General features: G+C 51.7%; 11 protein-coding genes across 11 annotated transcripts; 6 read left to right on the top strand and 5 right to left on the bottom strand.

Annotated features, from left to right (window-relative positions):
* Window positions 1-389: 389 nt before the first annotated feature.
* PG985_000691 (uncharacterized protein) lies at window positions 390-1448 on the top strand (the record flags this gene model as incomplete). The annotated part of the gene is made up of 4 exons (XM_066820460.1): window positions 390-406; window positions 967-1025; window positions 1084-1194; window positions 1252-1448. 4 exons carry the CDS (start codon window positions 390-392, stop codon window positions 1446-1448), a joined length of 384 nt encoding a protein of 127 aa, XP_066691339.1.
* A 381-nt stretch (window positions 1449-1829) lies between these two features.
* Window positions 1830-2419, bottom strand: PG985_000690 (uncharacterized protein; the record flags this gene model as incomplete). Its single annotated transcript, XM_066820459.1, has 6 exons — window positions 1830-1865; window positions 1918-1981; window positions 2043-2070; window positions 2137-2175; window positions 2243-2299; window positions 2383-2419. The coding sequence occupies 6 exons, from the start codon at window positions 2417-2419 to the stop codon at window positions 1830-1832; spliced, it is 261 nt and encodes an 86-aa protein (XP_066691338.1).
* A 691-nt stretch (window positions 2420-3110) lies between these two features.
* On the top strand, window positions 3111-4737 carry PG985_000689 (3'-5' exonuclease; the record flags this gene model as incomplete). Its single annotated transcript, XM_066820458.1, has 2 exons — window positions 3111-4029; window positions 4088-4737. 2 exons carry the CDS (start codon window positions 3111-3113, stop codon window positions 4735-4737), a joined length of 1569 nt encoding a protein of 522 aa, XP_066691337.1.
* Window positions 4738-5238: 501 nt separating this feature from the next.
* PG985_000688 (uncharacterized protein) lies at window positions 5239-6365 on the bottom strand (the record flags this gene model as incomplete). The annotated part of the gene is made up of 5 exons (XM_066820457.1): window positions 5239-5283; window positions 5397-5581; window positions 5668-6013; window positions 6071-6189; window positions 6272-6365. 5 exons carry the CDS (start codon window positions 6363-6365, stop codon window positions 5239-5241), a joined length of 789 nt encoding a protein of 262 aa, XP_066691336.1.
* Window positions 6366-7028: 663 nt separating this feature from the next.
* Window positions 7029-12286, top strand: PG985_000687 (uncharacterized protein; the record flags this gene model as incomplete). Its single annotated transcript, XM_066820456.1, has 6 exons — window positions 7029-7205; window positions 7265-7501; window positions 7591-7641; window positions 7995-8118; window positions 8178-8312; window positions 8430-12286. 6 exons carry the CDS (start codon window positions 7029-7031, stop codon window positions 12284-12286), a joined length of 4581 nt encoding a protein of 1526 aa, XP_066691335.1.
* A 421-nt stretch (window positions 12287-12707) lies between these two features.
* On the top strand, window positions 12708-14663 carry PG985_000686 (multidrug resistance protein; the record flags this gene model as incomplete). Its single annotated transcript, XM_066820455.1, is given in 6 exon segments — window positions 12708-13149; window positions 13199-13351; window positions 13453-13917; window positions 14019-14203; window positions 14294-14489; window positions 14506-14663. 6 exon segments carry the CDS (start codon window positions 12708-12710, stop codon window positions 14661-14663), a joined length of 1599 nt encoding a protein of 532 aa, XP_066691334.1.
* Window positions 14664-14847: 184 nt separating this feature from the next.
* On the bottom strand, window positions 14848-16377 carry PG985_000685 (ribosome biogenesis protein YTM1; the record flags this gene model as incomplete). The annotated part of the gene is made up of 2 exons (XM_066820454.1): window positions 14848-16205; window positions 16263-16377. 2 exons carry the CDS (start codon window positions 16375-16377, stop codon window positions 14848-14850), a joined length of 1473 nt encoding a protein of 490 aa, XP_066691333.1.
* A 493-nt stretch (window positions 16378-16870) lies between these two features.
* Window positions 16871-18637, top strand: PG985_000684 (DNA polymerase delta subunit 2; the record flags this gene model as incomplete). The annotated part of the gene is made up of 4 exons (XM_066820453.1): window positions 16871-16917; window positions 17007-17319; window positions 17382-18342; window positions 18417-18637. 4 exons carry the CDS (start codon window positions 16871-16873, stop codon window positions 18635-18637), a joined length of 1542 nt encoding a protein of 513 aa, XP_066691332.1.
* A 579-nt stretch (window positions 18638-19216) lies between these two features.
* Window positions 19217-20854, bottom strand: PG985_000683 (uncharacterized protein; the record flags this gene model as incomplete). Its single annotated transcript, XM_066820452.1, has 1 exon — window positions 19217-20854. One exon carries the CDS (start codon window positions 20852-20854, stop codon window positions 19217-19219), a length of 1638 nt encoding a protein of 545 aa, XP_066691331.1.
* Window positions 20855-22307: 1453 nt separating this feature from the next.
* On the top strand, window positions 22308-23174 carry PG985_000682 (uncharacterized protein; the record flags this gene model as incomplete). Its single annotated transcript, XM_066820451.1, has 1 exon — window positions 22308-23174. One exon carries the CDS (start codon window positions 22308-22310, stop codon window positions 23172-23174), a length of 867 nt encoding a protein of 288 aa, XP_066691330.1.
* Window positions 23175-23576: 402 nt separating this feature from the next.
* Window positions 23577-24320, bottom strand: PG985_000681 (uncharacterized protein; the record flags this gene model as incomplete). Its single annotated transcript, XM_066820450.1, has 1 exon — window positions 23577-24320. One exon carries the CDS (start codon window positions 24318-24320, stop codon window positions 23577-23579), a length of 744 nt encoding a protein of 247 aa, XP_066691329.1.
* Between the last annotated feature and the right edge of the window lie 1260 nt (window positions 24321-25580).

Here is a 25580-nt window from a genome sequence, read left to right as displayed (position 1 = left end):
TGACCTGCCAGCCTTGAATGCAGTGGGTATTTTGCCGAAGTTTACCCAGCGCAATCCAAGCAGCGCCGTGCTGTCTTTGCCTTGGTACCTGCGCTTAGCGGAGGCATCTGCATATCATCAATGTACCTCTACAATTTCATTGTCATCTGCATTCATCTATTATCAAACCGCCTTTGCTACATGACCAGTTCCATCACCGCTTAACACAACTGGTGTGCACTTCAAGCAAGTTGGACTTATTACCTCTCAACTTGATTTAATTTCTAATCCTTGCCGCTTCCAGGTTTGTTGCTGTCATTTGATTTTTTGGAAGCTTGCCTTGCCTCGAGGCGCACTTGCTTGCTGCAGCTCTTCGGTTTCCCCAGAGCATCTCGGCCTAAATCAACAATATGAACGCCCCCGATCGGTAAGTCTCCTGTAATGTTGCCAGGCCTATTTCTTTTTGTCTCTTTACTCGCTGGTTTTTTTTTTTCTTTTGGGGGAGGGTGTATGAAGTTGATGACACGATGGGGTGGTCGGAAGGTGAAGCTGGTTCGAAGCCAGCTCCAACAGTCCATCGCAGCTTCACTCGAGTCACATCCAAAGCCTTGTTGCACTCTTGCCGAAGCACCAAAGAAATGTCTATTACAAGTCTTACAGAAAGGTTATCTCGGCGCTTTCAAAAGTTTGGGCTTTCCTAGCATATATTGTTTGGGTCACTCGGCAATCACTCTTCTCGTGCCTGCACCTGCCTCACCTGCCTCGCATGCACCAGAGATATCGGCCACACTCATACTGCCAGTCATCCAAGTGGAAACAGAAATCATCTTCAAAGTTGTGAAACACGGCCTGCCATCAAAGAGGAACAGCAGTTCTCTACGGATTAATTCAAGATGAATAATCCCAAGCACGACAATCTTGACTCCTTGTTCGAATGATCATCTAGCAATCAGACATTTTACATGATCCGGCTAACCAAGACCACAGCTTCGAGCTTTTCTTGCTCGGTGATGACGAGAAGAAAATCAACGAGAAGCCATATGCTGGTGAGAATCCGTTATATCTCCCATTACGGCCATTTGACATCCAACTCACCATGACCAGGCATGTCCAGCACATCGGACTTCATCTTGATGAAGGAGGACCATACTCTTGGCAACCTCATCTCCGAGCACCTCAAGATGCACCCGAAGGTGCACATGGCTGGGTACAAAGGTTTGTTTAGCCCATAGCTCATGTCACATTCCGAGATTGCTAAGACTCCGTTTGCAGTGGCGCATCCTAACGTCCCCGAGCTCATGATCCGCGTTCAGACAGACGGCACCGTCACCCCACGCGAGGTATTCATTGAGGTTTGTAAGCAGCTTATAGCTTCGTACGGACAACTCGGTCGCGAGTTCACCCGCGAGTACGAGCTACGTCGCATGGCCACTGCTGGCAACCAGGACAATCAACCCAATGGTCCCTGATGTTGTAGCCACTCCATGACTGAAATGGGTCGCCTCGGAGTTCTTGTGTTCGTGGGAAATTCTGGCTTTTGCAAAATGAAACGGCGTTTATGGCACGGAACTAAACAGTGCCCACGAAGGGTAATACAGGATGTTGCATGTTACGAAATTCTTCATTTGCAGGGCAAAGGGCTTAGATCATGTGCAATACATCTTGGCCACTGCAGACCAACTTCTTGGATTCACGTCTTTCCAAGCGTTTTCGACTCCTGGTAGAGTATGCCTAATTTGTCATTGATTGGCCGCTGCCTTCATCTGATACTCCGCCGTGACTTGACTCTGTTGAAGTAACTCCGTAATCCGCCGGCTATGCCTGCCATTTCAACCATGTCTGTAGTTTGTTCAGGCTGCCACAGGGCCCTCGCCACCAGGAATCAACTAGATGGGCGTCAATTATATGCGTTCCTTGCGAGGGACAAGGGGAACCCACCATGCAGATATTGTTGCCGTTCAGCAGGATCTTGGCCAGTTTGGTGTGGTTTCCAGAATAGTCACTGTAAGTCGTTGTCAGCAATCCCCAGACGCTGCTTGGACGGATGGAGTCTTTCTCCGTACAATTCTGTTACGTCCTCCAGCACCATGTCTAATAGTCGTGTCAGCCTTGTGCCGTTGGGTGCGTTGGGGACAGCTTCCTCTGCATGCTACTTACTGACGTAATCGTCAAAGCCCACCAGAGTGCCGCTGAACTCTGCGCACAAAACCATGGTCAGTTCTCAGGTCACACGTCGGGTGCATATACGTTGCTTCTCTCATACCCTTATCACCCTTCATGACAACCCATATCCTGGAGCCGACACACTTGTCGATGAGTTCTGCAGCACGGTTAGCTCGTCCCTCCTATATATCTGGCGAATGCTTGCTTCGCAAACGCGAAAGCAATGGGAGAAGCACGCACCCAGAGGCAGGAGTTGGGATGTGGATGGGGCCGTCATGGTTTCTAGAAATAGTTGAGGAGCGATCGACTTGAGGCGCCTAGACTGCGATGCTGTCTGCCAATTTGATATTGGGTCTGAAAACGTTCCGTGGTGGGGGCGTACTTTGGCTGGAAGCTAGGGGTGTGAGCTGAGGAAGGTCGGCGGGCAGACCAATGTCCTCTCTGGCTGGCACATGTTAGCATGGCTAGGATGACTCAGCAGGCCTAGCCCCCCGCTAAAATTCAATTCCCATCAATACCTGGATAGGTCCCCTCGGGTGCTTTAGCTATAGGCGCCGCCAACAGGCACTCGAATAACCAGTCACGGCGCGCGCATCAGCACTCACTTCTAGGCCCGGCTGGCTATGGGCGCGTCTGCCTGCTGCCAGCGCACATCATCACCACCCTCCCACTCCCACTCCGTCGTGCATTGCATCAACCTCAGTATACCTATAAGCTCCCTGTTCCCCGACAACATGGAGCTGCTGTCTTGGTCTTTTTCCCGATGATACCCAAAGGAATTTCAGAGGCTGCCGGCAACGCTCTGAGTTCGTCCCGACGTTCGCTAACACCTCGTTATAATCGCGCTTCACTGTAAGTCGCATTTCACTTTAGCCACACGCGTTAAGTGTTTTTTTGCTGCCTGTTCGCGACGTCGGCCAACTAACCGCCACTATGGCTTGGCGAACAGTATTTCCAGATGCTCCAGAATGACCAGCAGCCCTTCGTCGCAACTATGGCACCCTTCTCGAGGAATTTCCTTTTCGCCCACATCCGCGAAATCATGGTCCTGGCTCGGTCTCTCGGTTAAAGCCTCGCCCCCAGCGGCCGCGGCCGAGGATCCCCAATCCAATATATACCAGGTGCCCGCGACACATTCGAACGATGCATCGGCCACTGCCGACGAAGCTGCCGTGGAGGCTCTCGGGCTCGACCCACCAGATCAAGATGTGCTATCCAAGGATACCTCTAGCGACATACCTTACCCTGCATTGGAGTGGAAGGTCTCCGAGCCACTCTTCCGAGCTGCCAAGTCGGCAGCCTTTGGGACGCCCGAGTCTTTCTGGTCATACAAGATGTACAGAGGTCCTGGCGAGGATGGCTCGGAGCAGCCAGTCAAGGTGCATTACTGCAAGAGTCGACACACTACGGACCGAGTATGTGAACAGTACTTCATGAACGAGAAGGTCCTTGGTTTTGACCTCGAATGGGTTGCCGAGGCCAGAGCCTCGCAAGGGGTGCGGCGTAATGTCTCGTTGATCCAGCTCGCCAGTCCCAGTCGCATTGCTCTATTCCACGTTGGCTGTTTTCCCAAAGGCGATGATCTTATTCCAAGCATGTTCAAGAAGATCATGGAAAACCCCGACATCACAAAGGTTGGCGTCTGGATCAAGGGTGATGCAACGAGGTTGCGCACCCACATGAACATCGACTCCCGAGGTTTGATGGAGCTCAGTCATCTCTACAAGCTCGTCACATATTCACGAACAGGGGAGTACAAGAGCATCAACAAAAAGTTGATTCCTCTGGCTACTCAGGTCAAGCAGTATCTTCATTTGCCAATGTTCAAGGGTACCGACGTCCGATCGAGTGATTGGGCACGACCCCTCAGCATGGATCAGGTTATATGTCAGTATTAGTCCCTCCAAAATCCATTATAGATAGGGTGCTGACTTATCTGTTGTAGATTCGGCTTCGGACGCATATGCCGGAGTACAGCTTTATGCGGCTTTGGAGCATCATAGGAAACAGCTTGATCCATGTCCACCAACACCCCATCATGCTGAGCTGGACCTGCCCATCCGCCTGACTGATGGCTCGGAACTGGAAACAAGTTCCGACGAGGAGCTGGCTGAGCGACCAGAGGAGGACGACGATCAGCCCCAGACACTGAGCCCTGCAGCAAGGCGGCGTCTATTAAAGGCTCACGAAAAATTAAAGCGAGGCGGTACGAAAACATCGGCCAAATCCACCTCGGAAACGGAAAGAGAGGTTCGACCTAGAGATGCGCGTGTTGAGACCGCAGAAGCGTGGGTTGCTGCCTTCGTAAAGGAGAACCAGCCGGCCGACCCCGTTGACAGGGTCAAGTCGGATTGCGCTTCTCCTTATGAGCTACGTGCATATCACATCTGGCATACCAATAAGGGGATGTCTGCCTCTGATGTAGCCAGCATTCTCCGGAATCCGCCCTTGGTCACAAAGACTGTAGTAAGTTATATCTGGGCAGCCGTCAGGAAGGAGAGGCTACCAGTCGACCGAACGAGGTATCTCGCGGAGGTTGTTCAGCTGCTACCGGAGAAACAAGCTAAGGTAGCGAGACAGGCTCAGTACCCTTGAGCTGACTCGCCAAGTTATAATGTCTCATAGCAGAAGCACAGCGACAGACATCAAAGGGAAAAGCCAGACATAAACATAACGAACAACGAGCATATATTCAAGCTATAAATACGAAAGAATTCCCATCTTCATTCAATTTCAAGTATTTGCCGCTGAAGGACATCGCCAGTATTGATGTATTGTCGATGATCTGCGCAAGATGGTATACGACATGTGGCAGCTTAAAGCACAGAAGGCTCCTGAAAGCCTTCTGGATACTTTTCCACCAAACGCTGCATCTCCGCCATGGCAGTAGCGCGAAATCGAGGTTCTTTGGGGAACAAGGCTGAGTGAAGCAGATCATATCGCCTGAATATGCAAACAAATCAGAGATGATACGAGGGTTGCGAAATACAGTACAGGAGATGGAGTCCTTCTATCCGACTTACATGGCATAAAGTGCAAAGCGATCTTCAAAGTCTTCCTCTGGCTTAGACGGGAGTATATTTTTGAAATACTCCTTCACATAGGCGCGGCCCATGCGATATCGCGGTGCTCGGCAGCATCCTAGATCCGCTGGTATTGTAATTTGTGGTCAGAATCGTCTGTCGTCTAGGGTGGGAATTGGGGTTGGTACACTCATGATGGCCCCAAAATGCACATGAATCAAACATCATGACTTCATCGTCAGCATTGGGCTTGACGTTGCCGGGCCAGACATCAGAGTGGCACAAGCACGGCTCTATGCGGTTGCCTCCTGTTTCCATAGGTCGCAGTAGGCGAGGGATCACCTTTGCGAATAGGGAATCTTTCAACCGGTCAAGTTCGTTGTCTTGGCCATGGGAGCGCTCTTCTTCTTCGAGCACTGTAATACTTGAAGGTCAACCAAAGATGCTTTGACTGGATCTATATCGTCTCGAGGAGGCTCGTCACTTTTCATGCCGGACTTACTCTTTCTCATTGCATTGGCGAACCATTCGGTCCATGTACCAGTCCATGTGTTATCGTTAGGCACGAAGGCCAGATGGGTCGTCACAGGAAATCCGTACTGGCCTGTAGGGGATTTTCCCATGCTGTTCAAATGCAGCTTGGCGAGAGCCTGGCCAAACCTGACTGGATCAGGTAGGTCGTCGGTCATGTCAACATAATCGCATATGTAGTAGTGCATGTTCGGGATCGATTCGTACGACCCGAAAGCCAGCGGTGCAGGGACATGTTCCGGGACGAAGGAGTGGATCAACTTCTCAGATATGTAGGTGCCTTCCATCATCTCTAAACCTCGCTTGCCAGGCGCTCCCTTGCCTCACAGTCAGTGCCAGTGTGCATGTATGGCCTCAAAAGCTTGGATACGCACCTTCTTGAAGTAGGATTTAACTGTTCCATCTTGCAATTGTATATCAATCTTGATGGTCTTGACCCAGGCACTGGCACCTGACGGTGTGACCTCGATCACAGTGCTACCTTCGGGGAAGGCTATGGGAAATCAGTATAGTTGAATCACAAACAAAGCTTTCTTTCATTCTATCAACACTGTTGGCCCTTGCACGGCACTTACCAGTCATCAGGCTCTTGTCTAGAACGACATTTAGGCCCAGGGGGTCGATCTCTTCAGCCTCAGCCACGCCTTTGGCGATCTCTTCGGTACTCATTGGGGAAAGTGCAATAGGCTAGGGACGTTGCAAGATGTGGTTCCAGAAATGAAGTTGCACAAGGCTCCCCAACGCTAGCACTGCGAATGTGTGGCCCTTTTATACCTGGTTCACACACAGAAGATACTGTAGGCTACAGCTCACCGGCGGTTGGTGCCAGGTTCCTAGTCCAGCGTAGCATCGAAGCGAGAATAGTATGACCCCGGTCCCGGTTGACAGTGTTCGTCGCACTGAAGATAGGGGATGCGTTGCCGCCCGGGCGAAGCGGGGTTGGCGATCTCCTTCGGAAGAAGTGACGGGCAAGTGCAGGCATCACTTGTTGGTATCCAATCAGCAGCCTTTGTCCCCCAGCGCCCATGCAGCCGCTGACAGCATATTACAACCCGAACTCACGAGCGGGAAATGATCTCACACTGTAACAGGTTGAGGGGCAATGATCCGTAGCCTGATGTAGCCTTGATCTTGCTGATTTGAGATGGTGGGCAGTCATACATAGATCGGGCATCTGGCCTTGTCGTAGCCGAGTGAGCGGCAAATGTCCTCAGTTTTCATTCTATTAATTTTATGAATACACACAGGAATATAGCCCGTTAGTTTCATAATACTCTGACGATTTTGCGGGTGAAGTTCAAGTGCCGCTCACATTGTTCAAAGGCGCGTCAAATGTCTCGAGTGCCTCGAAGCGAGTCGACCGGCTCCAGACCATCGTTTCTCGAGCGACGCCTATCGCGTCTCACCACATCATCCCGATCTGCGAGCTCTACCTCAGAGGACACCAGGGGCCCCCTGGGCTTGAACCTTCTTCACCAGCCCTCAGAAACACATGTGGATCTGGTTTTTGTAAGAAAAGCATTACTATAATACCCCATGTGAGTTGCGAATTTGCTAATCTTTTCTAGGTACACGGCTTACGGGGAGGATCGCGCAAGACATGGAGTGCTTCTGGAGACGTTTCTACATTCTGGCCCCAGGTCTGGTTACCATCAGAGCTGGGGTTCAAGAATGTCCGTATACACAGCTACGGTTACAACTCAGACTGGGCCGAGCGCAAAAGTAATGCTCTTAATATTCTCGATTTCGGAAAGGGGCTCGTGGGGGATTTGAATAGTTCCCCCGAGATTCGACGGAGTGAGACTGTAAGCCAGCAAATTTTCAATCTCCCCATAACAGCAAGATCTGAAAGCAGGAGCACTAACAGCCCTGGACTAAAACTTGAACCGAACAGACTCCTCTGATACTCGTGGGCCATAGTATGGGAGGTCTTGTTATCAAGCAGGTTAGTACAGCATAACTCTACCCAATGCCTGTTCCCCACCCCTCGTCATGCGTACGAATAGAAAGGCACGGAATGAAGGATGATATAGTTCAGTACTAATCGTGTACACAGGCATACCTATTAGCGCTGAGAGATCCGAACTATTCACTCATGGCAGAGCGAATGCATAGTTTTTTCTTCCTGGGGACACCGCACAGAGGGGCAGATTCTGCCCAACTACTCACAAACGTATTGTCGGCAGCGGTAGGGGAGAAGAAGTACGTGACAGATCTAATACCGAACTCTGGTTTGCTCCAGGTAGGAAGACTCCCCTTCACATATGTGTTCCATTCCGTGCGCTAAAGTGCCTTTAGTCAACGAATGATGAATTCCGCCACGTCTATGGCGATGTACAAGTGTGCTCTTTCTATGAGACAGTCAAGACAAATTTGGGATATAGTCAAGATCTTGTAGTGCCAAAGGACTCCGCAGTTATGGGTAAGAGCCAATCGATATCATGTGGTAATTCGCAGATTACTTACGGAAAACCAATCCAGGCCTTCCAGGGGAGCGAACACAACCTCTAAGTGCCGATCATCGGCACGTCTGCAAGTACGAATCACCCAAGGATCCGAACTACGCTTCAGTTCGTAATGCACTACTTGCTACCGTTGAAGCAATAGAGAAAGAATGTTAGTCCCACCTCAAATCAAATATTGTGAATTTCTCTTCCGACGCTCAACTTCAGGCACTTTATCATACGACCCTAGCCGCTTGAAACTGCATGGTCTGATTGCTGATGATACTAGGGAGCTTTACGCAAAGAGATGAACGCCGCGCTCAACTGAAATCCATAGCTCACTATTTGAGTGCCCCTATGCGACCAGAGGACGAACTCGCTAAGCTTGATGACATAAAAATCAACAACTCTTGCCTATGGCTTACCAATAAAGCCAAATTCCTTGATTGGCAATCAGATCGATACCAGGACGCTTTGGATTCAGGTCCGAATATCTTCTGGCTAAGTGGAAAGCCAGGGTGTGGGAAATCTGTGTTGACGGCCCATGTTATCAAATATCTGGAGAGCTGCAATGGCGATTGTAGCTACTATTTCTTCAAGCACAACAACAAGGAAGCATCAAGTGCATCTGCACTTATCCGGTCTCTTGCCTGCCAAATGGCCGAGACGAACCCACTCATACGTCAGGAGCTTCTGGCTATGGTGAGTGAAGCCGAGTTCTTGAACAAGAACGATGAAAACTCGGTCTGGAAGACAATATTCCTGAAGCGGATCCTACGATTGGATTTCCACCAGCCGCACTACTGGATCATTGATGCTTTGGATGAAAGTCCCAATTACGAATCCGTCCTTCAGCTTGTGACAAGAATTCAGAGGACTTTGCCGCTCAAGATATTTATCACGAGTCGACCACTCACACTGTTTGACCGGCTGAGCAACCAAGATCGCCTCAGCTTCGTTGCCGATTTTGTCACAAAGGAAACGACCACCGAAGATATAAGACTATTTCTTCACGCCAATTCACAACTGCTTCCGGTTGAAGGGGAAGATTCCCGTCTCAATCTCATCGAAAAGATAGTTGAAAAATCGAATGGATCTTTCCTATGGGCCTCACTTGTTTCCAAAGAGCTGGAAGTCACCTACAGCGAACAGCATATCAATGATGTGCTTGCCCAGGTACCCGTTGAGATGGACGGCTTATATGTCCGTATCCTAGACGGCGTTCAGGCAGTACCACGCAACCAATCTTTGGCGAGGGCAATATTCAGGTGGACCGTATGCGCTGCAAGACCGATGTCTATCCAAGAGTTGAAAGATGCCTTGACACTAGATACAGGCCATGTCATACCCCGACTTGAGAGTGTAATAGGCAGTATTACCGGGCACTTGGTGGACGTTGGGGTTGATAACAGAGTACAGCTGGTTCACGAAACCTTCAAAGCTTTTTTAACCCGACAGGCATCGGCAACCGAATTTGTCATCGAAAGACGCAAGGAGCATGCAAGTATTGCCGAAATATGTCTCAAATATCTCTGCGGCGAGGAATTTCAATCCTTCAGATCCAGGAAAGGCTCCGTTAGCAAATCGATCGTGGTGTCTCCAAGGCTGGCCTTTACAAATTACGCAGCCTTTCACTTCTCCCAGCATATAGCTGAGTCCTCTTCGGCTATTGATTCTCTGTTGATACACCTAAACGAATTTCTTCGTACCAATGTTCTCGGGTGGATCGAGTATGTCGCCCGAGAGAACCGCATTTCGGCATTACTGCAGACGTCAAAGCATCTCAAAGCTTACCTGGAGCGACGAGCGAAGTATCGATCTCCACTCGGTGTTGAGGTTCAATATGTGAACGCATGGGCAGATGATATGATACGCATCGTCGCGGCGTTCGGACGAAATATCACGTCGTTTCCCCAGTCAATCCACACGCTTGTCCCGCCATTATGCCCCTTGAACTCCATGATATACCGAGATCACAGACATGCCTCCAAGTCTTTGGAAGTTGTTGGGGTTTCAGACCAAGAATGGGACGATCTGATCTCATGCATGGTATATCCGGAGGGTCAGGCGCTCTCGGTTACGTCTCAAGAGTCGAGATATGCCGTTGGTCTATCTACCGGGAAGATTCACCTCTACAAAACCGGAACATTTGAAGAGGCCAGAATATTAGACCATGTCGAGCCTGTCAGGCATCTGTGCTTTGCTGGTGGAAGCGAATTGCTCGCATCCTCTGGAAGAAAACATCTGAATCTCTGGGATCCTCAGACAGGAGCCCGCCTATGGACTGCCTCGATCAAAAACCTTGTGCTAAGCATCAGCTTCAACCAAACAGACACTGCCGTCCTACTTGCCACTCGTGGTAACAAATTGGCCAGTTTCGATGCTCAAAACGGCAACCCATCTGATGAAGCTGCTTTTTTTGATATGGATGAGCGGGAGGACAAGAATATAATCAACAAGAGGCCCCCGACGCATGTTTCTTTCTGTTCAGAGTTGAATCTGCTGGGTGTGGCTTATAGGCAGCGCCCAATCAGCTTCTGGGATTTGGAAGACAACTCATGGCTAGGACACTTCCATAAGGGTGACTCCGATGTCTACCCTGGCCCGCTTCTTGTTGGCCTAGTGATCAACCTGAATCCCGAGTTGGAGCTCGCAGCAGCATCGTATCAAGATGGGGATCTTGTGATTTTTAACCCTTTCGATGGGCAGCAACAGGCTGTTGTTGAAACGTCGGCCCATGTTCTTGTGTCATCCCCAGATGGGCGGACACTTGCCACAGGAGACGGCACTGGTATGATCCAGTTGTTCGCCTTCGAAACCCTTCGGCTGCTCTACCGTGTATCGATGTATGACTATGATATCAGGGCTATTGCCTTTACATCAGATAGTACACGATTCTTCGATATCCGGGGCAATCAGTGCAACGTTTGGGAACCGACTGTTCTGATGCGCAATGGGGAACCAGATGATTCTATGAGCGAGCCAATCAGTGATGAGATCCCTCATCCTGCGCTTTTGGTGGACTACAAAACCTTGAGCGAAGATTTGACCATCACCGCGGTCTGCGAACATCCCAGTGGGAGGTGGGTTTTGGGTGGCCGCGAAAGCGGAGCGCTCTCTGTGTTCGATATAACTACTGGAACAGAGGCCCAACAACTACTCAAGCCGAGCGTCATTTCTGTCAAGTCCATCGCTTGGAGCACACCGCATGACTACCTTTCCGTGTCAGACAGCTCTGGTCGCTTCAATGTGCGGCGCGTCACAGTGACACCCGAAGGGACCTGGACCGTGGAAGAGCCATTATTGAGCAAAAGGGCTGACCGACCAATACGGCAGTTGCTTTTCGATCCTTCTGGGACGCGGCTACTTGTATCGACAGATACTATCGACGAAATATGGAATATTGCTGAGGCCAAGGTGGTTCATTCTGTTACCAGACATAACTCGACAACATGGCGCTGGCTAAACGACCCTCTCTGTGGGGATGAGCTCCTTCTGATAGAACCTAATCTTGCGCATGTTTTCGCATGGAAAGACTTCGAACGGCTCTCAGGGGCTAATGGTATCGAGCTGCCTGGCAGTGGCACTGCAGAGTTGACCCTCAACAACGTTATTTCAAGCCGCAGTGGGCGTAACTTATGTGTTCGCTTGCTGAAACCTTCAGACAGCAGTTTCCCAGGACTTCAGGTCTATCTGGCATCCGGCATCAACTCTAAGGCAACCTCTGCGAGCCCAGTTGCCGCATACAGGACACTGGCAGGTCGCGTCAAGGCTATAGTGGGAGTCCACAGGTCCAGTCTCGTATTTTTGGATATCGATGGTTGGATTTGCTCACTGGATATCGACTCATTCGCAGTAGAGACACATTATAGTAGGCATTTCTTTATACCACTCTCTTGGTATAATGTAGGAGAGTTGCATTTTGTAGTGACGTCTCAAGGAGCTGTGGCGTTGGCGCGCAGGGACGAAGTGGTGATTTTCCACCACGGGCTAGACTTTTTCGAGGAACGTATTGCGCTCGATATACAGAAAGACAACATTACGCCCTTGGTGGGAGACAAAGGAGGTATTAGTGGCGGTATCAAGATATCGCGACGGAGGCGACCTGGTGCCCGAACAATTCGATCCGATCCTGGCCCGGTCTGACTTATCGTTCGGCTCCTTGAGCTTTTAGGGGATGATCTTCAACGCGGGGTTTGTCGTATCTGTATGTGTTCTACGTCATGTATATAATACACAGCTAGTTTCCAACGTCCTGTCCAGTGACTTTGCCTATAAATCCGCTATAAACACCATGAACAGAAACTGATAACCTTTTGAATTGTGGCATCATTCAGTGTTTGGACAGAAATACTGTTGGTAATGCGTTCATCGGTTCCGGGTGAATCATGTATTGAATCTATTTGTTTCTAGAAAACGTTGGCAGCCTTGCATACCCCCCCTCTCACTGTACACAACACAAATGACCTGCAACCTCGCCTCGATAGCATTCCATGTCATCACCACGACGCGCCCACTATCAGAAGCAAGACGCGGCATGCCTGTCCCAACAACTAATACTACCAACATGGATTCTCCAAATCACCAAGCGACAGAGACAGTCATAGCTGTAGCTAAAGAGAAGCCCGCTGGCGACATGCTGTCCGGCTCTCCGCAAAACGCCACTTATACCATTCTCAGCGAGATTGCTAGACGAGCCATTGTCTGGACTGCCTCCTTTGCGGCAATGTTCTCGGGTTTAAGTAGCTTCATTTACTACCCTGTCCTACAGCCTCTGGCCACAGATCTGCGAGTCTCTTTGCAGCTGGTCAACCTAACGATCACCTCGTACCTGGTAGTCGCAGGTCTGGCACCATCACTGATTGGTGACATGGCCGATCATACTGGACGAAGACCAGTATATGTTGTGGTGCTGACTTTTTATTTTGGAGCTAATATTGGATTGGCCCTGCAACGTTCATATGTGGCATTATTGCTTTTGAGAATGTTGCAAAGTGCTGGGTCATCAGGTAAGTTTGCTTTTGAGGTTCATCGCGTCATTTTATCTTCTCTCTGTAGCCTGGATCGCCATCATGTTCGCCTGGGGAGACCGAATGATTAGGCTGACCTGTTGGTATCGAATTTGCCAAGGGACAATCTCTCTGGCGTACGGTGTAATCAGCGACATCACACAGGCAAAAGACAGGGGCTCCTACGTCGGCGTGCTCATGGGTTTGTACGAACTTTAACCACGAACCCAAGACGCGGACAAATTGGGCTGACATCAACTTCTTTTTTTGCTAGCACGAACGTTGCACCCAGTCTCGGACCAGTCCTTGGCGGCGTGCTCGCCGAGAAAGCAGGATGGAGATGGATTTTCTGGCTGCTGACAATACTCTCGGGCATATTGCTTCTATGCATAACCCTTTTCTTTCCAGAGACTTGCCGGCGAATTGTAGGCAACGGTAGTGTGCCGGCAACTGGCTACAACAGGACCGTAATCTCAATTCTCAAGCCATGTCTGATCAAAGATGCGTCACAGGACATTGAGAGGCAAACAGGCTCAATTGCGAATGAGACTTCGTGCGAACAAAGGGAGAGGTCGCGAAAATGCCATATACCCAATCCCCTGAGCATTCTCAAAATACTTCTTGATAAGGGGTCATTTTCAACTATGTTTGCTGGTTCTATGGCGTACACAATATTCGGCTGTTTGGGGGCCTCACTATCAGCCCATTGCATCCAAATATACAAGCTGAATTATCTGCAAGCTGGACTGATATATCTCCCCCGCAGGGGTGGGAGGCATATTTGCAGCTTATTCTATTGGTAAGTGAAAAACGACCGAGGCGAATTCAACGCACTGCACTAGACGGTCTCTTGCTAATCAACTTGGTAGGCCGGCTATTGGATTACAACTACAAGTTGACTGCGAGAACGCATGACCTAGATGCCGATAGAGGTAAAGAAGATAGTCTGCATGACTTTCCTATTGAAGAAGCCAGGCTGCGAAGTGTTTGGTATTTGATGGCACTGAGTATAATGGCGACGATCGGGTACGGCTGGGCGCTCGATCGAAAATCTGTAAGTTTTCTGATTCTATCATAATAACAGATGATCAGGCATGTACATCTTTTAAGAAACAGACCGTCCCCTGACTCTCCACGTTTACAGCATCTCGCAGTTCCACTCGTCATGCAGTTTGTCACGGGAAGTACTATGGTGGGCATGTTCACTGTAAGCCACCCTTCCAGCAACACAGCTCAAGAAATGTCACTGACCGATGCACTGGGGAACTCAGATCTTCAGTACGCTTTTGTCAGACCTCAATCCTGGATACACTTCGACCTCGCAAGCAGCATACAACCTGGTTCGTTGTCTTCTAGGCGCCGCAGGCATTGCAGCACAGGAGGCAATGGTAGATGGTGTTGGCCTGGGCTGGTGCTTTACCATCATGGGGTTGATATTGGCATGCACGGTGCCGTTGTTAGTACTACTTCAAGCCAAGGGGCACCAATGGAGACGGTTGAAAGCGAATGGTTAAACGGAGTGGTGCGCTTGAACCCTTGTAATAGGAATATGTATGACATCTGGAGCAGCTGTTGTAATTTGCCAATTATATCTTCTTGATGTTTACGCTACGGTCTTTCAGTTGGACTTCCAAATTCATGATGGCCAGATGATTTGCCTGGGGTATCAATCTATTCAAGTAAGGACCACTGCCCTTCCTACTGAGCCAGCAAGTCACTACCCTTATTAATCTGCACCTTTTTATCCTCTCCACCACTGACGATGCCCCATTGCTTGTCCCAAGCTACGCCGAATACCTTGCATCCCGCGCCGGGGATGTCGCTCTTCTTCTTCTGGCCCTTCTGGCTCTCCCTCTCGATGATGTACACCGCCTCGCTGACACTGCCACCTCCTTCCGCCTTTGAGCCAGTGCGAACGCTCCGGAGATCCCATATACGGCAGGTACCGTCGTGTGAGCCCGATACCAGCGAGTAGTTGTCCATGGGCGACGCGGAAAGAGAAGTCACGAAATTCCGGTGTCCACGCAACGTCATCACAGACGTCGTAGTGGCAGAAGCACGGGGATCGACCAAAGTAACGTGCCTAGCCGATGTGCCTGCCGCGAGTAAGGGGGTGCTAATGCCCTGAACAGAGCATAGGGACAATAAGGGGTGTGCCGTCGTCATGGTGTTAATAACCTTAGAGGTAGTCAAGTCGATCGTACGGATCGTATGGTCTTGCCCTGCCGAGTAGGCTGCTGTAGAGTCCTCGGGGTGGAATACCACAGCGGATGCAGGGCCGGTGTGTACATTCATCATCGACAATGCACCCTTTTGGGCGCCAGTAGGAACAGACACCTTGCGCTTCTTGGCAGGGTTTGCTTGCAGCAGGGCGCTTTCGGGGGCGTCGGGGGCAGCAGATGCCGAAGTAGTCCAGAAACCGATCTCACCAGCATTTGAAGCTGTAAGGATGCGACTCGAGGGAGTATGGACGTCCATGGACTCGATGCCTCCCTTGTGGCCAAGCAGCTCAAGTGTCGGCTTGAGGTCGCCGGAAAGTTGATCAGCTCCCTCCTTGTACTTCCAGACGCGAACAGTCTGATCCATACCGGCAGAGGCGATTCGAGTGGCATCGAGGAATTTCGCTGACTTGATGGCTGGGACGTAGTCGGTCGAGGGAAACGACTTGGAGGACATGGACGGTGAAGTGGCAATCACTTGCCCGGACATGTTCCAAATCCTGAGCAGGCCATCGAATGAAGCGGACACGATGCGGTCCTGGCCTTGGGGGAGAGAGTTGCCAGCCCATAGTCCGGCGCGAGAAGTAGATGAGAGCACGTCAACGTCGGCTACCCAGTCGTCGTGTTCAAAGCTGGCCTGGTATATCGGAGGAACCAAACTGCGCACATACTGCAGCGTCACCGTTGTTTCGAAAGATAGACCATTGTCCCGGAGATAGTCTTCAAGCGACGTCCGCAGGAAGGTGCCATTGATCAGGAAGTCGAGCGGGATGGGGGAGTCGGTGTTGAGCATGGCATCGGAGTTGACGACTCGGGACAGGCCATATCGCTTGATATCTGCACATACAGTTAGCAATCAGGACAAACTGTAAATGAATTCGAGGCCGTAAATACCTCCAGGTACGAGCAATTGGCTCTTGTCCTCTGGCAGCTGGAGATCAGGCAGTGTCGTCGTGAAGTTGACCCTAATTTGCTGGCCTTCGCCGCCTGCACCCGTAGATGAAGCCATTTTCAAGACAAAAACGACCTATGCAGGTCCGACCAAGAGTTCTTCCGTGGTTTCTGGGGTGTGGTGGCAGGAGATATCAATATTTAGAAAATCAATCGTTTTGCGCCTATACGAGGACCTCTCGAACTTATGCCTCTAGGAGCCGAGCCTTCAAAAAGTTCTTATCGTAGGCGCATTTTCAAAAAATTTGGATAAGGTTAGCCCACCTAACAATCTTTTAGCTTCTGGGCTCTGGTCGATCCGCTACAAGGGACCCCGCTGCCCGCCTGCCCGCGCTAGAATTTAGGGGGGCGCCCAACGTGGCTGGCCAAGGATAGCCGCAGCGTCTTAGCCACACCCGCCCTGGTTGCGGGCCAGCCAATTTACGCCAAAAACTCCCAAAGTCGCGTCCCCGACTGATTGACGCGTTTCCTAGCATTAAGTACATAACCTCTGACTGGAGCCCCAGCCTAGAGTAGACCATCCGATCAATCGGTCACCAAATCTGCTCATCATGGCTGATCTCGACAACATCCCGGGAAGGCTTTTGCGCGCACCCTCGTAAGCTTATTCGTACTCTGTTTCGGTTTTAGCAGCAAAATGGACCGCACGTCAATCATGAGCGCAAACACAGGCTGACTTCAAAATAGGGGCAAGCAACAAGATGACCAGCTCACGAGGGTTTCTTCAACATATAAACCTCTGCAGACGTTTTGTCTCGCCAAGGAGAAGTCCTATCAGCAGCAGTTTGCTGATATGTACTTTCTGCGGCTCACCAAAATCAAACCTGCTGTAGACGAAGTGGCACTTTCGGCCTGGGACGGCACCATTGTTGCCGATGAGCCGGTCAAGCGCGTGGAGCGAGTCTTGGATATTCGCCAGGGCGAGCTATGCTGGGTAACAGGCACTGTGTATATGGATATGCCCCTGAAACCCAACATTCTGGAGGATGTGTCCAAAGACGTAGGTCACATGACTCTACTGCAATAACTCGCTTGGAACCAGGACCTAGCAATGACTGACAGTTCATGCAGCGATGGATATCTGCCCCGATCACACAGGAAAAGTACTGGTCGGAAGAGGACGCAGTCACACTCGAAGACGAATCGGGACGGATACGTCTTGTGGGTGACGTATTGAAATCGCATCTCTTAGTAACTGGCTGTATTATATCAGTCATGGGATCTGAGAACGTAAATGGAGAGCTGGAGGTTGTCGACTTTAAACTACCCGACTTGGCGCCTCAACCGGAGCGCTGGGCTCTTTCCGAGCCGCCCTCAGCCAGCGACAGCAAACCCAAGGGCAAGAGCAAGGCCAAGAAACCCAAGGACGAAGACGAGGAGATGACCGATGCAGCCACGCGCGGCAGCGGTGGCAAGATCGCCATCGTATCCGGGCTAGCTTTCTCAGGCAGCGACGCCTCCCACTCTGTTGAACTTACGCTCCTGCTGGAGTACCTGCTGGGCGAAGCACTGGACCCGTCTGTGCAGCAGGAGCTGTCGCAGATCAGCCGGCTCATCATCGCAGGCAACTCGATCTCGCTCGAGGAGCGCAAAGTGCCCCTTGACGAATCCCAGGCCAAGAAACCCGCCAACAAGAAGTACGGCTACGACGCCAGCACGTACAACGCCGTGCCGTCGCAGCTCTTCGACGAGTTCCTCGCTACGCTCCTACCCACGATGCCCGTGACGCTGCTCCCGGGCGCCCAAGATCCGGCCACGGCCTCGTACCCGCAGCAACCCATCCACGCGGCCATGTTCCCGAACTCGCGCCCGTTCTCGGCACCGCCCGCATCCGCCGACGAGGGCTGGCTCGACACGGTGACGAATCCTTGGGAGGGCGAAGTGGAAGGCTGGCGAGTGCTGGGAACAGGCGGCCAGAACATCGATGACATCTTCAAGTATGTCGACAGCGAGGACCGCCTTGGCATGATGGAGGCGACGTGTCGGTGGCGGTGCATGGCCCCGACTGCACCCGATACCTTGTGTAAGTGAAAGAGCCCCTATTTCGATTTATGATCCCTTTATCGGTGGATGAATATATGCTGACAGCAAGAAAAGGGAGCTACCCGTTCCAAGACGACGACCCGTTTGTCATGAAGACATGCCCACATCTCTACTTTGTGGGTAACCAACCCGAGTTCGGCACCAAACTTATCAAAGGGGGTGAGGGACAAACAGTGCGACTCATCGCAGTGCCCTCGTTTACAGCTACGCAGGAGATTGTTCTAGTAGACTCGGAAACGTTAGAGGTTAGCAAGGTGAAACTGAATGTGGCTTAATGATGCCCACGCACGGGCAACATGTGTTTACTTGGGAGAGCCATTTACGAGCATAGCAAGCCATGAAAAGCCATGAAGCATATCTATCACGCGACGGACACGAATGATACCACGATTCGTTAAGCAAAAAGACGCATGCATTGGGGGAAACGTGATTGATCTGTTACGGAGTAGAGAGTATTAAGGGAATAACTGAAAGAACCGCATTATGAGTTTTGGGGGGCGACTAAAGCCCAGCTGAAGACGATGGCACCGTAGGACAAAGCCTGCTACTTGCCAAGATGTGGCATGTATGGGTTGTTCTGGTCGAGAACACCGTGTAGCATATCTTTCGAGCCATAGATATGGACTCGGTAGATGATGGGTGATCGTCGGAAAGTACAACGTAATCGAACATGTAGATGATGTGGAAATTCAGACGCATAGGAATCGTACCTGCTCGCTGCAGGTAAGATGGTACGGAGGCGTAGGCAATGAATTTACAAGGGGGGTAAAAGAGGATGAAGGGGGCCGTGTTGTCGTAGTCTTGTCTTCATGGGCTTGAGGCCGATCTCGCCTAGACATCATGCCAATCTTCGATCAAACATGGTCTTGGTACTCGGCGTCATATGGGTCGGAGATATGATCATCATCATCGTCGTCATCAGACGAGACCTCAGATAGAACAGGTGCGTAGTAGCCTCGTGCATCCACGTCAATATCTGCCTCGCTACTGCTGCTAGATGATGTGACAGAGTTTCGGGATATGACATTTGCAAGGGGAGGTGCTGCCAGAGCACGAGCATAACGCTGTGGTCGGCTGGGTCCCGGGAAAACCAGCTCCTCTTGAAGGGTCGGTCGCTTCTTGGTCTTGGACTTTCTATACGTGGTCGGAATGAACTCCAGCTCCGGCGCTTGGTAAACGGGCGGGATGTATCGCTCGAACGGGTTGCCCGGAATGAGGTCCCAATCTGGATCAAGCACCATACACGAGATCCAAAATCCGACAAGCCCAAATTTGGCCCGTGACTTGACGAACCTCTCCCTCCGATTGGTAATGGCAACTACGTCATTAGCCCAGGGATCCTCGTCGCCAGCATCCACGCTTTGCTGGACCAAGTGAGGTCGACGATCGATGACGGCTCTGAAGTAGATATCTTCGACTCTGGGAAATGAAAGAATGGTTGTACGATTGTGGCGGGTTCCGGGAGTTATCTTGCTGGTCTTCCCAATGATATCAATGAACTGGCAGTTGAGGCGCTCGAGTATCTGGTATACGCGAGAGTCTCTCTTGAAGAAGTCCTTACTGGGCATGTCTCTCATACCTTCTGATTGCGTGGTGGCCATACCCAGCTCACCGCGGCACTGTAGAGGGACTTCGAGAACGACACGGTCCAGCCGGGCGGGGTGATGTAAGCCGTTGCCGGCGATGAACTTCTGGAGTGCCTTGGCCACGCCTTCACGTATCTCAGCACTGTGCATGCGGTTTCCTTCGATGGAGACTTCAATGTTACGAATTAGATGGCCATGCTTGTCAATGGGGATGGAAAATCCCGACTCATGAAAGACCTTCTGGATGACGGCGTTGGTATCACGGTGAGATCGGGGCGGGTCGCGGATCTTGTAGTGGAAGATGTTGCCGCCATACAGGACGGGCAAGCCCTCTTTGTAGAAGCCGCGGCAGGCGCGCAGCAGCTCGACCGGAAGGTTGGGCCGGTCGCGGATGTACACGAGAGACCAACCCTTGAGGACATTGATGGGCTTCCAGTGAGTCAGGAGAAGTTTGAAGATCTCGGACCGGATCTCAAAAGGCAGCCGGCCAAACGTGCCCATAGCCTCTACATCATGGTGAAGACTTCGGTCTGATGACAACTGCTGGTCGTTGAAGGCGGACAAGGCGAGCAATGATTCGTAGGCGGGCTTCTCTAGCCCGTCGTCCTCCCCGTCGTCCCAGGGCGTGCCGAACAGCGAGTCCGTGTTTCGCCGCTTGCAGACCCGATCGTCGTAGGCGTTGGTGAGGCGTCGCTTGCCGGGATAGTTGGCATTGGCCAGGGCCTGGGCGCGGTGGAGGACAGAAGGAGCCTGCTCGAGCTCTTCCGGGCCGGCAGGTTCGATTTGGGCGGCTCTCATGATTCGGCGATGACGTTCCTGTTCTCGGTGAGAGGAGCGCTCCAGAGCGAGGCCTCTGGTCACGGCTCCGGCGCGACGCCTCGTAGTACGCGCGCGTGCATTAGGCATGGTGACTGATATGCTGAGTTGCAGTGTGGTGGCCAGACGGGTGTAGGTGAAGGTGTCAAAAGAAGTTGTAACCTGAAGCGGAAACAATATGTTGTCTGGCAAGAGCCTGATCGTAGCAGTTCCTGCAAATATCATTAGTATGATCATATGCAATGAGAATGGTAAATGCAAGAGACTGTGAAGGGCGGGAAATTGTAGGGCAGAGTTGTGAAGGAATAATGATTACCTGCTGATGTCTTGCTCTTGTAAGTGAGTGCACTTCCTTGTGATGAAGGTGGTTTGGTGAAGTGTTCAAAGGGCTGGAATGGGAACGCGCTCTTTCCTTGGGCAAGGTTTATATGTTGTGACGACGGATCAACGCCGAGTACCTACCTTTTCTCGCGAAATGGCGAAGAAACTTCTCCTCTGGCAAATCTGCTTTGTGATTCTTTTTTGTACACTGATGCAGGGCAACATGGACACGGAGAAGGCCGAGTTCAACCTGGGCTGGGGAGTGTTGTGCTTGGCCTGGAGTAGAAGAAGGAAAGAGGTGGTAAGGACCTACTTGGACATATGCAACTCTGGTGTTGACTTACAGAGGTCGGTGATATTGAATTCATCGACACGTTCTTACCCTTTTGTAACTTGCTACGCATTATTCACTGTTTTCTCTCGAGATACCTACTGTGATTCGACATATACTAGTCGCGGCGTGCGATAGAACCTCAAAAGCACAAAAGGACTTTAGCCACGTATCTAGCCAATGGAACGCCGATTGAAGGTATTCATAAAAGAACTAGCTGTCTCCTGTGGCATATAGCCATGTTCGTATTGCTTAGCCAAGAAGAAAGGCAAGATCTGTATATCCCCTTCCCGTATAACGAAGATGAATAGGAAACTCAGTATATACACTTTCTTTAATGTGATGGTCCTAAATTGAACCACAGAGGCCTGACTGGCCGTTGGATATTTCGGGTTCGCAGCCCGTATACCAGATGGTGGAAGAATCAACCATGCCAAATGAGAACTTACCCCAGGGAAGGACTCTTAGGTTGTAGGTTCGAAGTAGAAACCGCTGAACTCAGAAACACGTCTTGCTCAAATCGTGGTTGGTTTCAGGTGCATGGTGTGGCTTAATTGTAAAATCAAAGTCGAGACAGGTATGCCGTCGTCAATTTGATCAAGCTACCTGGTATAGGACGGGAGGGTACCTGCCAAGGAGCCAGGGTCCCTATACGATGTTGTGCATTGACCCGACCACCCGCCATCGTAAGTACTTAGCGTGGGGTGGCAGATAAGATAACCTAAAAAAAAGTTTGGGAACTTCCTAGCCGGAGCATCTGCCATTGTTGATGGATCGTCAGTGCAGCTAATAGATTTACCTCGTTTCAACACCACCTTGACCACTGCTACGCCCCCGAATTCATTCTTTTGGAAATTCAATACCCGAGCTCAGCAGCTTCACTTTTTCACAATGGCCAAGGAACGTGCGACGAAGCCCGTCGCGGAGAAGAAGCAGAAGAAAGAGAAGAAGGTGTCGGACGACAAGGTGAAGAAGCCCAAGAAGGAAAAGCGAACCAAGCCTGTCGAATCCGAAGATGTCGACATGGACTCCGACAGCTCCAGCGCCCAGAAGGCCGCCCCCAAACAGAAGAAGGAATTGAAGAAGTCCAAGTCATCAAAGGCCGAGCGCAAGGCCGCCAAGGCAGTTGCGCAAGCCGAGTCCAGTTCCGACTCCAGCTCCGACTCCGATTCTGACTCTGATTCCGGCTCGGACGCCGTGCCATCCGCCAAATACAAGCTGCCGCTGGTTGCTAGCACTACCACGAAGGTCAAGAAGACGCCCGTGGCAGTGGAAGAGAACTCGCTTTTCGCCGTCGACGTCAAGCCCACTCCGGCCGCTAAACGCTCTGCGACGGCTTCCGATTCCTCCGACTCTTCCGACAGCGAGGACGAAGAAGAAGAAAAGTCCGCCAGCAAAAAGACCCAAAAGAACGAGAACCAATCCCAGGCCCCGACCGGCCTGAACCGACCGGCCCGCCGCCGCCTCAACCTGATGGGCAAGCAGCGCGAGCTCATCCGCAAGTCGCTCGGCCTCGCGCCCGGCGACCGCAGCCGCGAGGAGGAGGTCGAGGCCGCGCTGGCCGAGTGGACGACCAAGTACGACGAGAAGGCCGCGATACGGGAGGAGAAGAAGGCGCAGCGCAAGACCAAGGAGTCGGCGCGCCTGCGCAACAAGCGCGGCAAGCTGCTGGTGGGCCGCGCGCTCAAGGAGCGCACGAAGCAGCTGACCAAGATGGAGAAGAAGGCGAAGAAGAAGGCCTCCAAGGGTGGCGAGTAATGGGACAGACATATCGATCATGCCCCCCGGATGCGGCCCCCCTAGCTCTATGCAGCACGATCTGCCTGTCTTGGGAGAACGCTTGGTTTCATGTGGCGTATGGGAGTTTTTCAGCGTTAAAAGGCTAAGGGATCATCAATTCGCGGTCAGAAGCGATCAATCATGATAATTATCATTTGCACGTGGAATAAGACAGACTATTACAACCACAAATAAGCTTCATGGGCTGGTAGTCGACATTGTGAGGGCCTGACAGACTGCTTCCCCTAAGTGAAACCGATGGTAGATGTTCCCATGCCCCCTTTCCAGTACTGTACACTCGCTCTACGGCATTATGACTAGTATTTTACATTTTTGTGTCATTAAACGTGATATATCCCTTGAAAAGCGTTGCCGTCTGTCTCAGGAGCTTTTCTTACCCTCGCCCTCCACCTTGTCCTTGGTGTTGGCGAGCTGCTTCTTGAGCTCCGCCTCCTTCTCCTGCGCCTTCTTCTCGCCGCGGGTCCAGACCTCGTTGAGCTGTTCGGTGATGAGGCCCCAGTAGCCGACGCCGCCGTCCTGCAGGGCCTCCTTCTCCTTGCGGTCCCGCTCCGCCTTCCAGTCGGCGTCGGCGTCGCCCATCCAGATGGACTCGAGCGCGCCGCGGCGCTCCCGCTCCTTGCGCTGCAGCTCCTTCATGCGCTCGACGCGCTCCTCCTCGCTCAGCCCCGCGAGCTCCAGCCGCCGCGCCTTCTCCTCCCGGATCCGCCGCTGCATCATCGCGGACCGTTCCGTCGGCATGTCGCTCATGCCGCCGTACTTGAGCTTGTTGGCCGCCTCGTCCGCCTCCCGCTGCTGCTGCGCCCGGACCGCCGGGTCGCTGCTCGCCTCGACCCGTGTGAAGCCGTACTTTTGCGCCAGCGACTGGCCCCGGTAGTCGTACGACAGCTGGTTCATGCCCCAGAGCGCCGAGCCGCCCAGCACGAGCATCCGGAAGTCGAGGCGGCGCGGCGGCAGGAACATGGCGCCGATCGCGATGGGCGCGACGCCCAGGGCCACGTTGTGCAGGAGGGGGTCCTTGTACTCGGACGATTGTTGCTGTGGTGGTGGTGTCTCGAGAGCGCCCCCGCCACTGGGCGGCGGTGCGGCATCGTTGGGCGTCGCCATGGTCTTTTTTGGTTTTCTTTCGGTGCCTCTGAAAATGTCCTCGATGAAAGTGAGCATTCGTCGGCTGGCGATCGGGGTCAATTGCTCTTGTCGTTTTCGCACAAAGTTTCTCAGAGGCTGGTGGGTTTGGGGGTCCAAGACTGAAGCTCTCGGGGCCTTTTTTTCGTGCAAGGATCTCTCGCTCAGTTTAAGTGCCTTACGTAGCGCCTGTCAAGAGCTCTATTGAACCTCTAGCCCCGCAAACCCGAGATGCCAAGCCTAGCTGGGGTTGTCTATCTGAACTACACTCTCAGCAGTAATGCCCTTACCTCGCAGAAACCATTTCGGAAGAATTGTTGGCATTTTCGCAAATCGTAAACAGACAGATGATCCCTTGCAGTTTTATCAAGAAGGCTTGCTTCGATCGTTTGACGACAGCCCACGGAGCACATACATTTACTCTGGCGCATTAATTCCGTGATGGGGTTCTATGCAGTGAGACTCGACTGAGTTATCTCTACTCGGGACGTACTTTAGGCGATAGATGATCGCACGTCGCAAATCCTTCTTCTCTCAGTAAAGCGGCGCGAGATGACATGCTATGATGAATTGTGCCTCAGCTCTATAGTGCAGTTGTCAATGTCCGTACAAGCCGATCCCGATGCTTGGGGCTGGCTGTACTGCAGCGCAAGGGTACATAGTCTGAGCAGAAAGGGCATGGGGGTGTGTGAGCGGGTAACACTGCCTCGTACCAACAGGCCGGGACAACGGCTAGACCGTCCCCAGCTGTCAGCATGGCTCTCTGGCTTATGTGGCTGCTGAACTGCATACATCGCCCTGCACCTACTTCTCTCATATAGTTGCCGGCGTCTATAATGGCGGCGTTCGTCCCATTTTTGAGGTAGGAGTGAGGCGTCCATCTGGTGATACGGCGCGAAGCTAAGCAAACCCCTTCGTCCTTCTCACATAGTACTACTATCAAGCAGGTTAACGTTGCCTGCATAGACACTGCAAAGTCCTTTACTATCGCGCCACTTATAGGTTAACAGCATGATGTTCGTGATATGTCCCACGGACTAGGTAGAGGGGCTAATGCCGTTTATCATCCTTTAGACATAGCCGATGTGAGGAAGTAGGTAAAATTGGGTTCCGACAGTGATGATATGCTCAACTAGCCTTACAAATCAGGATCTGGTCGTAAATCATGTGTAAATCTGTTGTCGCCGCATTAAAATGCATGTGCAATATTGCCTATATTCACTCGGGCGGAAATGAACATTT

This window comes from Apiospora marii (assembly GCF_038362585.1).
Source record: "Apiospora marii strain CBS 49790 chromosome Unknown utg000001l_segment0_segment0, whole genome shotgun sequence".
In the NCBI taxonomy this organism is placed as follows: Eukaryota; Fungi; Ascomycota; class Sordariomycetes; order Amphisphaeriales; family Apiosporaceae; genus Apiospora; species Apiospora marii.
The sequence above is the reverse complement of the archived record's forward strand: the minus strand, read 5'-3'. Positions and strand labels throughout refer to the sequence as shown.